General features: G+C 39.2%; 1 protein-coding gene across 1 annotated transcript; it reads left to right on the top strand.

Annotated features, from left to right (window-relative positions):
* The first annotated feature begins 2,083 nt into the window (after positions 1-2,083).
* LOC139982249 (NSFL1 cofactor p47-like) lies at positions 2,084-12,844 on the top strand. The gene is made up of 10 exons (XM_071994902.1): positions 2,084-2,277; positions 3,801-3,973; positions 4,669-4,773; positions 5,510-5,587; positions 5,825-5,984; positions 6,949-7,058; positions 9,345-9,482; positions 10,179-10,352; positions 11,365-11,424; positions 12,697-12,844. The coding sequence occupies exons 1-10, from the start codon at positions 2,170-2,172 to the stop codon at positions 12,827-12,829; spliced, it is 1,239 nt and encodes a 412-aa protein (XP_071851003.1). The 5' UTR covers positions 2,084-2,169; the 3' UTR covers positions 12,830-12,844.
* Positions 12,845-13,396: the final 552 nt, after the last annotated feature.

Genomic DNA, 13,396 nt, shown 5'->3' with positions numbered 1-13,396 from the left:
CTGTGCATTCGCATCGTTATGCTCGCATGCTAACTCAAAGCATGTGATTCCGTTTCTTGCAGACGCCCTCACTTTGGTAAAAGCGAAAGAGAATTTAGACAAATAATTACATATACACTAACCGCTGTTACATAGGAAGGCTTCGGTAAGGTTGCATATACAGACAAAGAAATGGAACAGAAATGTAGGCAAAAGATGGGAAAGATCGCATTATTTTGGCATCCATACCCCGGAGATAATTAAAAATTTCTCAAATGTTGAGGGGGTTACCCATGACAAATATCCTCCTGTGTTGATGTGCTATCATGTGCCCCCCCCCTTCCGCCCCTAGGAAAAGGCTACGGGTCTGTGTATCAGTAATTGATTTTACCAAAACAATTACAACTCTACAGATTGGTGATTGAACGAGATTTATATTTGATCGGACGACGTTATTTTATTCTATTTATTGTCTACGTGGGTACGTAACTAAGCCATTTCCCCCTCTGTTGCCATTCCGTATAAGGAAAATTAGGGGCAAATTTACTAATTGCAAGTAATGTTTTTTTTTTTTCAAAGAAAGGAGTCTATGCATGCTAAATTCTTCATTATAATTCGTACGCCCTAATTACCTTTCGGGAAACAGTTCATACCTAATTGTTTATTCATGTTTTTGTCTAAGGCCATTTGTCTTTGCTGTTGACTTTTGGTTATCAGTAGTTTAGCTTTGGTATTTCAGGGCCTCGGGGAGATAAGCTTTACGCTAATTAACCGAGTTTACATAATTAAATTAATTCATAAATTACTAAATTTCTGTTACGTGATGCTAACTTCCAGAAGAAGTTGCTTATAGCTTTCAACTGCAGTGTTTGCCCGCACAGCGGACTCTTAATTATTACTCCTGCACCGGTTAGCTGCACCCGTAGTACCACCATGGTACATATCCACACCTGCTACGCAGGTTACTGCACTCTGAACTACTCGCTCTAACAAATATACGAACTTTCATCGGTGACCTTCTTGATTATGGGCGGCCATTTGGGCAAAAAATATAACGATGAAACAAATAAACAAGAAAGAAAATGAAAAGAAGAAATATGCAAAATGGAACAAACGTATATAATACCAATGTAAAAATTGTGAAAGGCACACTTAAAAAGAGAAATAAAAAAAAGACAATCATGTAGAGAAACATATCAAACACATGCAACCAAAGGATAAACAAGGAGCACCGGGAAGCCAAAATTGATCCACTTGTCAGAATAAAAAGATCAATCGCCAGTATAAACATGAAGATGTATTGTAAGCAAACGAACATTCGCGCGAAACTCAAAACGAACGCTCACACACGAAACGAACAAGTGCTCAGGACAAAAAGAACAAGCACCACAATAAAAACGAAGATGTAACATAATCAAAAGGACCTTCGCAAGAAATCAAACTAAGTCGTTACGACATCTTGTATATACGACACTTCTCTCCAACCACGCTGCACCGTGCTTCACGCAGTCAGGGAACTGTGTGGGCTAGTCGTGTTGTCATTGTGCCCACAAGGGAAAGTTTTAACCGGACAGAGGCAGACGAGCCATACTGATTATGATAGATAGCCCTTGTGACCATTACTAAGTATATATGGGCCTGATGATATGAAGCTAAGACACAACATTTCTATGCAGCAAGATCCGGTTCGAGCTGCTCCGTTGCGGTGTGCTGAGGTTATTCCTATAATTATCTCATAGGCGTGCTTAGTAAATCGCCCTCTGTTTGTTTTGATTTTACAGGCTGTTCCTTTTTGAAAACTTTCAATCGTGGAGCGAACTTTCCTTTAGTTTGCTCTTACATGCCGTTTATCGATGGCTTGGTGTATTTTAATTTGGTTGTTTAGTCTGGTTCCTTTTGGTATATCTTTTTCTTATCATTAGCTGTGTGATCATGTTAATTTTCTTCTTTTTGGTCTGTTTATTTGTTCTTTTCTTGTTTAGAATGTTCCAACTCTATCCTTTCAGTCCATCTGTAATGCACGACATTCTTATTATTGTTCCTTTTCATCTTTGTTCATGTCTGTTTGTCTCTTGTTTCATCGTATTTTTTGCCCAAATGGCCACCCATACTTGATAGGGTTAAATCATAGAATTACTTTGGGTAAAATTGAATTGAAAGTTTTACGTGACTGTGAAAAAAAAGGTAACAATGTCAGATGAGCAACATAGTGAATTAATATCCCAGTTTATGGGAGTTACTGGTGCAGAGGAAGAAAGGGCAACTTTTTTCCTTGAAAGTTCAGCTTGGCAACTTCAGGTAAGATTATAAATCAATTTAAAGTTCCCTGATTTCGCATAATGCTTTGTCACCTAGGGGCATTGTTCTAAATACCATTTCCGCGAAAATGTAGGTTTAGCTACACAGCTCCAAGACAGCACAGGCCTAAGCTTGACTCTGTAGGCTAGTTCGTACCTCTTCATCCGACAGCCGAAAAGAACGAAACGTCATGATAAGGACAAAACACCTCACTTTTCTTCCCGTAGCAAGGCTCATTAGGCCCAGGGAATGAAACAGATCATGTGCTAGCCCTAGCTAACTAACTAATACAACTCACTACTAGGCCTAGAACTTGAAGAATTCATAATTGACGCACCTTCAAATATTACTACTACTACTAGCAACGATACAGCAGGCAACCTAAACTTTTTGCAGCAAAGCAGAGTGAATTATTTCATGAGTATGAATCCAACTTAGCTATGTGCTGATCAAATTGTGGTTAGCTTTTAACACCCTCCTTCGGTTTTGCGCATATTTGTGGGATTTGGAAATCTTACTCCCTAGAAATAGCCAAAATTACCTCAAATTGATACCATTACTCTCTAGAACCTGACCTGTGTGAGCTTAGAAGGCTCAGAGTATAGCAAACAGCATCCAGAGTCAATGGATGTATAACTACACAAAAGTTACAGTTTAGCTTATTGACAAATGTGTAAATATCTAGGTATGAATGAACTTGACACGGCAGAAATTTTGTGGTCAAATTCTGCTCAGTTGTAGTTGCATAGAAACAGATCAATGAATATTTTGAGCTCATTACATGTCTGAGGAACTACACATATGAAAAACCCATACAGTTGAGTGGTTTGGATTTTTACTTGATAGACATCATTGATCAAATCCTTAACTTAAGGCTGTCAATTATGAGCCAACGATTCTATTGTATAGTTTATAGCCTTACAATTAAGTAGTAGTTCATACACAGATCGAAGTGTTGAAAACAGCTTACTGAGAAAAAGACTCAGTTTTAGTGAACCAACTTGTTTCTTCTATTAGTTTAGAATGATGCATTGTCAAAGTTTTCAGAAAAATGACCAAATTCACCGAGCTCCCATTCTTGAGTGAGCTTGACTCCCTCAAGTCTAAGAAACGGATCAAACCTAACAGATCATTGAAAGTTGTAGGTATGCATGCAGTCCTACAGAGATGATTTCAGGAAAAAAATTTGAGACCAAGAAATTCTCCATCCTGGTGTGGTGAGCAGGCCAGTGGTGATAGACAGATAGATGATTTTTTGATCAATTAAGTATGGACTACATACATACTGTGATATTTTCATACATAATATGTAAACATAATGAGCCTCCGTTAAGGCAGGGTGGAAGTGTAGTCACATCTATTGGCATGATGAACCAAGAATGGCATATTTTATTTGGTGACCACGACTGTGCCTCAATAGGAGAAGAGGTACTGTTTCCAAATCAACATTTGGTTCCAAGTTTTTCCCTCTGAAAATAATGGCTACAGCTCATGAATACGCATGATATTTGTCTCTATGCCAGGTTGCTCTGGCAAGTTTCTTCGATGAAGATGACACCCCCATGGAGGCATCGACTGCCCCTTCTGTTCCTTCAGCCCCTCAACCCAATGTACAAGAGCCCCCACCTCCTTCAGCAGGGCCTAGCGCTGGAAGTGGGTCTGCCTTTAGTCGTGTAGCCAAACCACCAAAACAGAGGTGAGCAGCATTAAATTAGAGTAATAATTAACAAAAATTGAATAAAAAAAAGGGGTAAACACTTTTTCCAGGGGTTTTATCAAAAACGGGTGAAGCAAAATGGACACTCTACAATTTTCCATTTATATATATTTGCGACACCTCTTGAGACCTTTTATGCTAATACTTTGTATTTTTATCTGATTTCTTTTTGGGTTTCTATGTGGTGAATTCCTGCCAGGGATGTATATTGCATGGACTAGGCTCTGATTATTCAAAAGACTATGTGACCCTGGACATAGTCACCGAAAAAAATGAACATGTTCAAGATGATCACAGTATTGTACAACTATATATACAGTAACCGGTGCTGTGGCCAATTGTATAAAGGCGGTAGCATTTTAAGCAATGAGGCTTAGCAATCGGGAGGTTCTGGGTTCAATACCCGGCCAGGTCATAGTACTTAGGTGGGTTTTTTTCATCCAAGAGCAATCTACAGTTTCCCATCTGAAATGATTTTCTAAATTGGAAAAGATTCCAAATTTGAGTTAGAATGTTGAATTGGAAGCCACCCGATTTGTGAGTCGTAACCCATAAGCCCTAGGCGGGTTTCTCCCACATTTGTGGTTGCTTAAGCGTCGAAAAAATACTTGCTGATTATTATGACATTATTTGTTCATTAGCTCTCTTAACAGCAACTTCACTGTTTGGTTTAGCTCCAGGTTTGCTACGATAGGGGATTTAAGAGAAGCAGAGGGAGGAGAAGATGAGAACGAAGAAGAAGGCCAGAGGTTCTATGCGGGAGGTTCAGACCACGGCAGGTACAGTACTACCCCACCGACTCTCTCCTTCCAACCCTCTCACTGGCTCCCTCCTTCCCACCCTCCCAACAGCTCCCTCCTTCCCACCCTTTGAACAATGGAAAAAACAATGGGGTCCTGGGTCTGAATGTAAAACACAGCAGCATGCGTGTGTGGGGGATGGGGGGGGTGTGACTGTGTGGAATGAGAGGGTGGAGGTTTCAAATGGCTCGGTGTCTCTTACATAGCTGCCCCATACATGTGTGATTAAGTAGTTAGTCTTGCATCTACCTGAGTTTTATTGTTTAAACTCATGTGTATCAGTTTTGAATCCTCTGACATTTGTCTGTTATATAAAATATATACTGTACTTTGGTTTCTGTGTAGAAAAACTGCTATGTACTGTACATACATCATTAGATATGTTACATAGCAATTGGACTAATTTGCATAGTGTTTTGAGTATATATAAATTATTCCCTGTTCATTAAGCTGTTAAACAATTGTTTATCTCCATCGTTGTTGTGTCGCTTCTGTCTACATAGGGTTGTTGTCCCCTTATGCCTTGTTATACACAAAGCAAGCTGGGAATGACCCCCCTCCCCTCAAAACAAAAAGGCCAGAGAAGATTCAGTTTCCAGAAACCATGTATTAACCTTTTTTTATTATTATTCCATCAGTCATTTGATTGACATATTTCTTGCTCACATTTTTCTCTGATTACTATTATTATAATTTTGTTTGTTTGCTTTTGCAGTGGACAACAAGTTGTCGGTCCAAAGAAGAAGAAAACGTCAGACAGCATAGTGAAAGGTTTATTTAAATCAGCTAGAGAGTAAGTACAAACATTTTAACTTAAAGTCATAAAAAGTCATATAAAGGAATAAAAAGTCTGTCTGGAATAAATGCTTGTTACAGTTTCCCCCACCCCCCCCCAAAAAAAATAGCAAAAAAACAAATAAAGTAAAAGAAAAATTCAAAAGAAACAAACAAATCAATGTGTTTTCTTTGTCATGATGCAGTTGACGATGTCTGTCTGGTATTAAACAAATCTCTCCTCTTTCATCGACAGGCATGGTGCAGAGGAGGTGTCGTCTGGTGCCACACCGGGCACCAGCGGTAACACTCCGTTCATCTTCAGAGGTGCAGCGTATAGACTCGGGGAAAGTCCTACCGATTCTGCGGCGCCCGTACCGGGGACGGTGGGAACGATGCCAAGCAAATCCAATGAGGTACGGTCAGATAATAAATACCATCCGGAAGATTTCAGATCCGGTTCCCACCGTGTCTGTCACGTTGCGGCGGTAGCACGCCGAACCCTGTTACTTGAATACCGAACCGGGGTTAATCGAAAACCGAACCCTATTACTTGAATACCCAACCCTATTACTTGAAAACTGACTTGAAGTGGTATAACAATTATGCCGGTAAAAAAGATGAAAATTATGGAATAAACTTCAAAGGTTTTGCAAAATGAAAAATTTAACTTTCATTTGTTGGACTGAAAAGATGACAGGAGGAGACAAAATTGTGTCTAAATGACAGAAATATCTTAAAGTCTTAAATGGATTTTGATATCAGTAATAACAACATCTATGAGGAAATGTTTGAGTGGACAAACAGTCATTACAGAAGAGTCGATCTCTTGTCGAGAAACAGTTCCCCCCCCCCCCCCTCCGCTAAGCGGTGAAAAAACCTTGGAAAAACTGGTAACGACCGGTATCGGACCATCCAGGTAAAGTGCTGTTGTAGCAATGCATTGTGGGTGATCTGAAATGATTAAAACACATTTCGAGGTTTTCCCGTAACTCTAACCCTCCTGAAAAGAAGAAAAAAATGATAAAAAACTGATAAAAAATCAAGCAACCCTGTTTATGAATTGACAGATTTGTTGCAAAAGTTGGTTTCTCTCAGTGAATCATCCTGCCAAAAGGTTTTTGAATTGATGGGTTTTTTTTTGTTAACATTTATTAAGTGACCGTAACAGTGTCTCATAAAAAGTAGTGTACCAATTTTAACACGGTCGGCCAAATGTGATACAAATCAAAGCAAATTCTGACCGCCAGAACAAATTGATCAGTCCCCCACTTGCTACATGAAAAAGCTCAAACTCAAGACCAGCTTTGTTGCCACAAAAAGGTTTTTAAACCATCTCAGGTGACGTGTTATAAACCTCTGTTAATTATTTCTCCCCAGGTGCATATCGTCCTGAAGTTGTGGAAAAACGGTTTTAGTGTCGACGGCGGTCCCCTGAGAGACTTTAAATCTCCAGAAAATGAAGAATTTATCAAGTCCATCAGTAAAGGGTGAACTAGCAACACTTTTTATTTTTGGTTTATTTTTTTGGTTTGATGAATAATGCAATAATAATTTCGACTAATAAGATTCTCTGTATAAGAACCTTGGTATGTCGCATGTTGGCTGTTTGGACACCGCTCTGATGTTATCTTGGTTTCCACGAATAGTAGTATCTGCATCGTATCGTATCAAAATGACTTTCTGAGTTGGGTATATTACGTAGATGAATAATGAAACAATGATTTTTGACCACTCGATGTGATTCTCTGTATAAGAACCTTGGTATGTCGCCATTTTGGCTGTTTGGACACAGCTTTGATGTTATCTAGTCTTCCACGAATTGTTGTATCTGTATCAGCGGCATTGCCTACAGTATGATAGGATTTAGATACATCTTTAGTGTTATACCCCACACAACTATAGCAGTCTGTCCACTAATTCTGAGATGACATTGCTAACATTTATGTACTGTACACCCTATCATAGCTGTGACCCCATTCCATTCTATAACCCTCAGTCTCATTTTGCTTTCCAAAGAAGGTATTTTGGTGGCTGTTTTCTAATGTCTGTAATGTAATACATGCACCTACATATCTCCACACAACCGCTGCACTTTGTCAACTGTCTTAAGGTGATATTGTTGATGCTAAATACTCTTCTCCTTACCAAAGCTGTCATTACTTCCATTTCAGTATACTGCCCTCACTGGCATTCTGCCAACCGGAGTATGTGTGTAGATGATGTCATAACGTGTCATTATTACATATTTACGCACAACCATTGCACTCTGTGAGCTCTTCTAAGATGATATTGTTGCGGTCAATGCTCCACTTCAGTCTACTGCCCTCACCTTTTTACATTTAATAGTATACTACCCATCATATATGTGACCCATTTCAGTTTACTGCCCTCACTAGCATTCCTTCCCCACCAGAGAAGGTTTGTAATATGAAGTCAAAACATATTTTACTTACCTGCTTACACACAATCATTGCACTCTGTGAGCTCTTCTAAGATGATTTTGTTGCGGTCGATGCTGCGACCCATTTTCAGTCTACTGCCCTCACATTACTCCTAATCATATATGTGACCCATTTCAGTGTACTGCCCTCACTAGCATTCCTTCCCCACCAGAGAAGGTTTGTAATATGAAGTCAAAACATATTTTACTTACCTGCTTACACACAATCATTGCACTCTGTGAGCTCTTCTAAGATGATTTTGTTGCGGTCGATGCTGCGACCCAATTTCAGTCTACTGACCTCACATTACTCCTAATCATATATGTGACCAATTTCAGTGTACTGCCCTCACTAGCATTCCTTCCCCACCAGAGAAGGTTTGTAATATGAAGTCAAAACATATTTTACTTACCTGCTTACACACAATCATTGCACTCTGTGAGCTCTTCTAAGATGATTTTGTTGCGGTCGATGCTGCGACCCATTTTCAGTCTACTGCCCTCACATTACTCCTAATCATATATGTGACCCATTTCAGTGTACTGCCCTCACTGGCATTCCTTCCCCACCAGAGAAGGTTTGTAATATGAAGTCGAAACATATTTTACTTACCTGCTTAGACACAATCATTGCACTCTGTGAGCTCTTCTAAGATGATTTTGTTGCGGTCGATGCTGCGACCCATTTTCAGTCTACTGCCCTCACATTACTCCTAATCATATATGTGACCCATTTCAGTGTACTGCCCTCACTAGCATTCCTTCCCCACCAGAGAAGGTTTGTAATATGAAGTCAAAACATATTTTACTTACCTGCTTACACACAATCATTGCACTCTGTGAGCTCTTCTAAGATGATTTTGTTGCGGTCGATGCTGCGACCCATTTTCAGTCTACTGCCCTCACATTACTCCTAATCATATATGTGACCCATTTCAGTTTACTGCCCTCACTGGCATTCCTTCCCCACCAGAGAAGGTTTGTAATATGAAGTCAAAACATATTTTACTTACCTGCTTACACACAATCATTGCACTCTGTGAGCTCTTCTAAGATGATTTTGTTGCGGTTGATGCTGCGACCCATTTTCAGTCTACTGCCCTCACATTACTCCTAATCATATATGTGACCCATTTCAGTGTACTGCCCTCACTGGCATTCCTTCCCACCAGAGGTTTGTAACATGAAGTCACAACATTTATTTACTTACCTGCTTACACACAACCATTGCACTTTGTGAACTATCCTAAGATGGTGATGTGAGGTATAACATTTCTTACCCAACCCAACTTACCCAACCCAAGGACATTTTTTATTTGATTTTTTATTCCAGAGAGATACCAATGGAGTTGGTACAAATGGGTCAAGGAGGAGAAGTGAATTTAGACCTGCAGGACCACAGAGATGAAGACTACCAGACACCCAAACAACAGAGAAAGGCCTTTGAAGGGAAAGGATACAAGCTTGGAAAGTACGAAAAACCACACTCAATCCGTGTGACCTCAGTTTAGTACCCTCGTGGTGAAAGGTCTTCCGCTGTTTGAATGTTAGATTTCACTTTCAAAGAGTTTCTTTGTATCAATAGTTTATGGACATGTACCACAGCATCCCCCCCAAAAATTAAACAAGATCAAGTCGAATAGTAAAGTTTGCTGCTCTTTTCCAGACATGTGAAGATGATTTATATGTACCTGCCCTTTTGGCAGTTTCACCCCCCCCCCCCCTGCAGCCAGAAACAAACATACACGTAGATATACCCTTTATACACTCGGCCGTCCGGGATGTGGTCTAGAGCAGGTTGTCCAAAAATCTGTCTACTTTCTCTTCTCCATCTTCCATTTTTGCTTTCTTTTTGTATCAAAACTACCTACTGGAATAATTTGTAGGGTCTTGCTTTGTAACATGTGATGATTTCATTACGTAGCAAACCATGTGAGATTGTGCATATCGCCTGTTTTTTATTGTGAAAGTAAACTATTACACAAAAACTACCAACTGAATAGATTATTCCTAGGTATTGTTTTTCATTCAGTCTTTAGTGCAGCCTTGCTGCAGGGGATTTTACAGCTACTGCAGCTTTCCTCATTGACTCAGTGCAGCCTAAAGATCGATAGCCTGAAATGCCCGAGTTTCTAAGACTAATGTTTTCATCTCCCTTCTCCTGCAGTATTGCACCGACACTTGCCAGCGACCAGCATCAAGAAGCTAATTCACCATCCACACAAGGAACCCCAACAGAGGCTAGGTCATCTCCAAGGTCAACATCATCATCATCATCGTGGGAAGTGGATTCATCTCAACCAATCACAACACTGCAACTTAGATTAGCTAATGGATCTAGGTAAGTTCAAATGATATGTGTTTATATACATATATATATACATATACATTTATATATATCTATATATATATATATCAAAATATACGAAAATCCATGTTTACTCCAAAAGAAAATATTATTAGAGAAAAACCAGAGAAATAAGATATGACTAATAATTGACAAATAAGGAGTAAAGATTTAAAAAATATATTGGAATTTTTGGTCCCCCTGGGACCTTCGTCAGCAGTACATGGCAGTCGAATGAAAAGTACAAAATGTAACACAATGAAAGAATGACGCTAGATAAGTGTAAGTTGCATTGATGGAATTAAAACCAAATAGACCATGACTATACAGGAAGCGGATTAAGAAGCAAAGAACCGATTACATATGTTTGTAGAACTGATAGTTTATTAAGGGGTCCCAAGTCTTTGTTGAGGCCGGTGATGTGAGACTTAGTACGATGTGGATCTTTCGTATTAAGTCTTAAGTGCAAAAAAAGGAGGACAGAAAGTGATAAGGTAGTCGGTGTCAGTTTATAGATTATTGTAGTTTTATTGAAGCAAGTACTGAGTTTTACATGGCAAAACTTTACAGGTACTTTTCTCGGTCGTCTCTCCAGGCGACCAGGTCTTACATTCTGTTCGGTCCGGAACAGCAAATTGGGTCATCGGGGGTAGAAAGAGAGCAAAATAACGATACAATGACCATTATTGCCTATGTTGACATCACCCGAGGGATTTTGAAAATTATCAGTAGTTACAGTAAAGAGACAAGTGTGAGAGTAGTTTGACAATTTCTATATTTTATTTTTCATTTTGTTTTTCCATTTTTTTTGTACTCATACAAAATTTACAAGTATATTCATTGTACATCTATGTACAATTAATTTCAAATGTACATTTGAAATGACCATATGTAATTATTTTAATTCGATCCTTTGAACATTATATGTATTTGTGTGTGTACACATCTAAATATCAATTTGAATTGATTTTCCTATCTTTATCTTCCTCTCTCCGTCCTGTTTCAGGTTAACGGGAAAGTTCAACCACACGCATACTGTAGGAGACATCAGAAGATTTATCGCAATGTATCCTTGAAAACGTGAAAACTGTTTGCGAAGATAAGAATTTGTCATTTACACGCTAAGTTACTGTTAACCTCATCATAACCATCTGTATTTAATAAATGCCTTTCACAGTGTAAAGTGTGCTAGCCTAGATACCCATTCCAGTCTTCCCCACCGCCTATAGCAAATACCACCTGAGACCCCTGCTTTTGGCCAAAAACAGGGGAGAATTGAATATATCTACCTGAGTTCGTAATGCTAGCCATTCTCCTCTGCACAAATTCATTATTAAACACACTGTACTATTTCAGTGGTCAAGCCTAATTTGTCTTCGCACAGGAAAGTAGTGCTGACCAATACAGCACTTGTGTTTACAATCATACGGTGGCTGGTCAATTATTTAGGTGCGCTCAAGGATGAATCGTAATGGCATTCCTTGGGGTAGATTATGCTTTCAAGTAACAAATTATTAATGCTCGAGTGAACTTGAGGAGGACTGTTCTCCTATAGGCAGGCTTGACCGTCATGAATTTGCATATTAGCTAATTACCCCGGACAGAGTGTGGGTTATTCTCTGGTAATGCTAGTATCCACGATGATCAACAAATTTGAAATTTTGAGGTGAAGAGTAGAAAAAATGTCATAATGTTTGGAATGGAATGCTACTATGGGTGAGAAGTGATGAATGTAGTAACAATACTTCAAAATATCTCTCTTCAAAAGTGTTAGAAACCCTTGCCTACACAATATTTGATAACCACAAAGATGGGAGAAACAAGTGAGGACTTTTTTGACAATGTTTACAAAATGTTGCTCTCTCTATATGTTTGTTCTTGGTATGATTTCTTTTGAGTGACAAGATTTTTATCTAATTGAATGGACTCGTCTTGCCATTAGCTAAAATTTACATTCACATCAAGTAAGAAATGTCTTTATTCGATCAGTGGCAATTTCAGTTTCACGAACAGTCGATTCGAAGGCGATTATATCATATCCGATCGTCGGTATATTGGTCATCAAGAGTCAGGAAGGAGTCGCTATTATCTTTTAAGGCCAAAGTCAAGTAGTATGACAGTGTCTTCCCTGACTTGATTTGAGTCACGAACTTGTGTCTCTATGTTGGTACCAGTCGACGCAAGACTTCACATTACTTCGTCGAATCACCCTACATTTGAAAACCTATGTGATTGGAGTCGTTAATATGGAAGAGGTAGTACTTAGTTAGCTTCAAGCAATTTCGTTTTTCGGTTCAGTCGATTTTTGGTGTTTTCCTTTAACCCTATCGACTCTCAGCTCGAGACCGGAGTACGCAGCCACCCCCTACAAGCTGATGACGACATTTCCGAACAAGGTTTTGGACGACGAGAGTCAGACGATCGGAGAGGCTAACCTGATGAACGCTGTCATCGTTCAGAGGTCGACATAGGATACAGGAGAAGAAAATCTGGAAAAGGGATGAGAAAACTTTTGTAAATGAGTATTGCTGACAAGATCTGGATGCCGATCCACTAGCTCTTTATCTCTATGGAGCGTGCATGAAGCACGAGGCATGGGACTGTCATTTACCTCTCGGACCGAAGGAAGGATTTATCTCTAAGTAACATGGCTTGTCGACGAACTAAGAGTTGACCTCCAGAATTCACGATGCAGTATAAACTTGTAGACAGCCAACTTTATAAGGCCATGAAGTTCACTAAATTCACTTTAATTGTTCCCATCGGAGGGGGGGGGGGGGCCGGAACAGGCACTGCTTGGGAGACATTAACATAAGCCTCGTATGCCCATATTGGTTGGGAGTTTTGTTGGTTTCTTAAAGAAACGAAGTATATTCAAATATGTCAAAATGTTGTAAGACACAAACACAAATAATTAAATAAACTTTCTGTATTGAACTAAGTGGTTTTGAAACTTACCAATCTCTTAAATTTCACCCAAAAAATTAAAAGTGGATCATAATTTAAACTTGCACCAGACCTAACATTATAGAACATAT

The sequence above is a fragment of the Apostichopus japonicus genome, chromosome 16 (genome assembly GCF_037975245.1).
Source record: "Apostichopus japonicus isolate 1M-3 chromosome 16, ASM3797524v1, whole genome shotgun sequence".
Taxonomy (NCBI): Eukaryota; Metazoa; Echinodermata; class Holothuroidea; order Aspidochirotida; family Stichopodidae; genus Apostichopus; species Apostichopus japonicus.
Note: the sequence above shows the minus strand (reverse complement) of the source record. Positions and strands in the feature narration are given on the sequence as shown.

What these genes read in the sequence shown, in the direction of transcription:
- LOC139982249 (XM_071994902.1), top strand. Translation starts at nt 2,170, where the DNA reads ATGTCAGATGAGCAACATAGTGAATTAATATCCCAGTTTATGGGAGTT. An exon ending in GCCAAACCACCAAAACAGAG is followed by an intron (nt 3,974 to 4,668) that starts GTGAGCAGCATT and finishes TGTTTGGTTTAG; the next exon opens with CTCCAGGTTTGCTACGATAG. An exon ending in ATCAAGTCCATCAGTAAAGG is followed by an intron (nt 7,059 to 9,344) that starts GTGAACTAGCAA and finishes TTTTTATTCCAG; the next exon opens with AGAGATACCAATGGAGTTGG.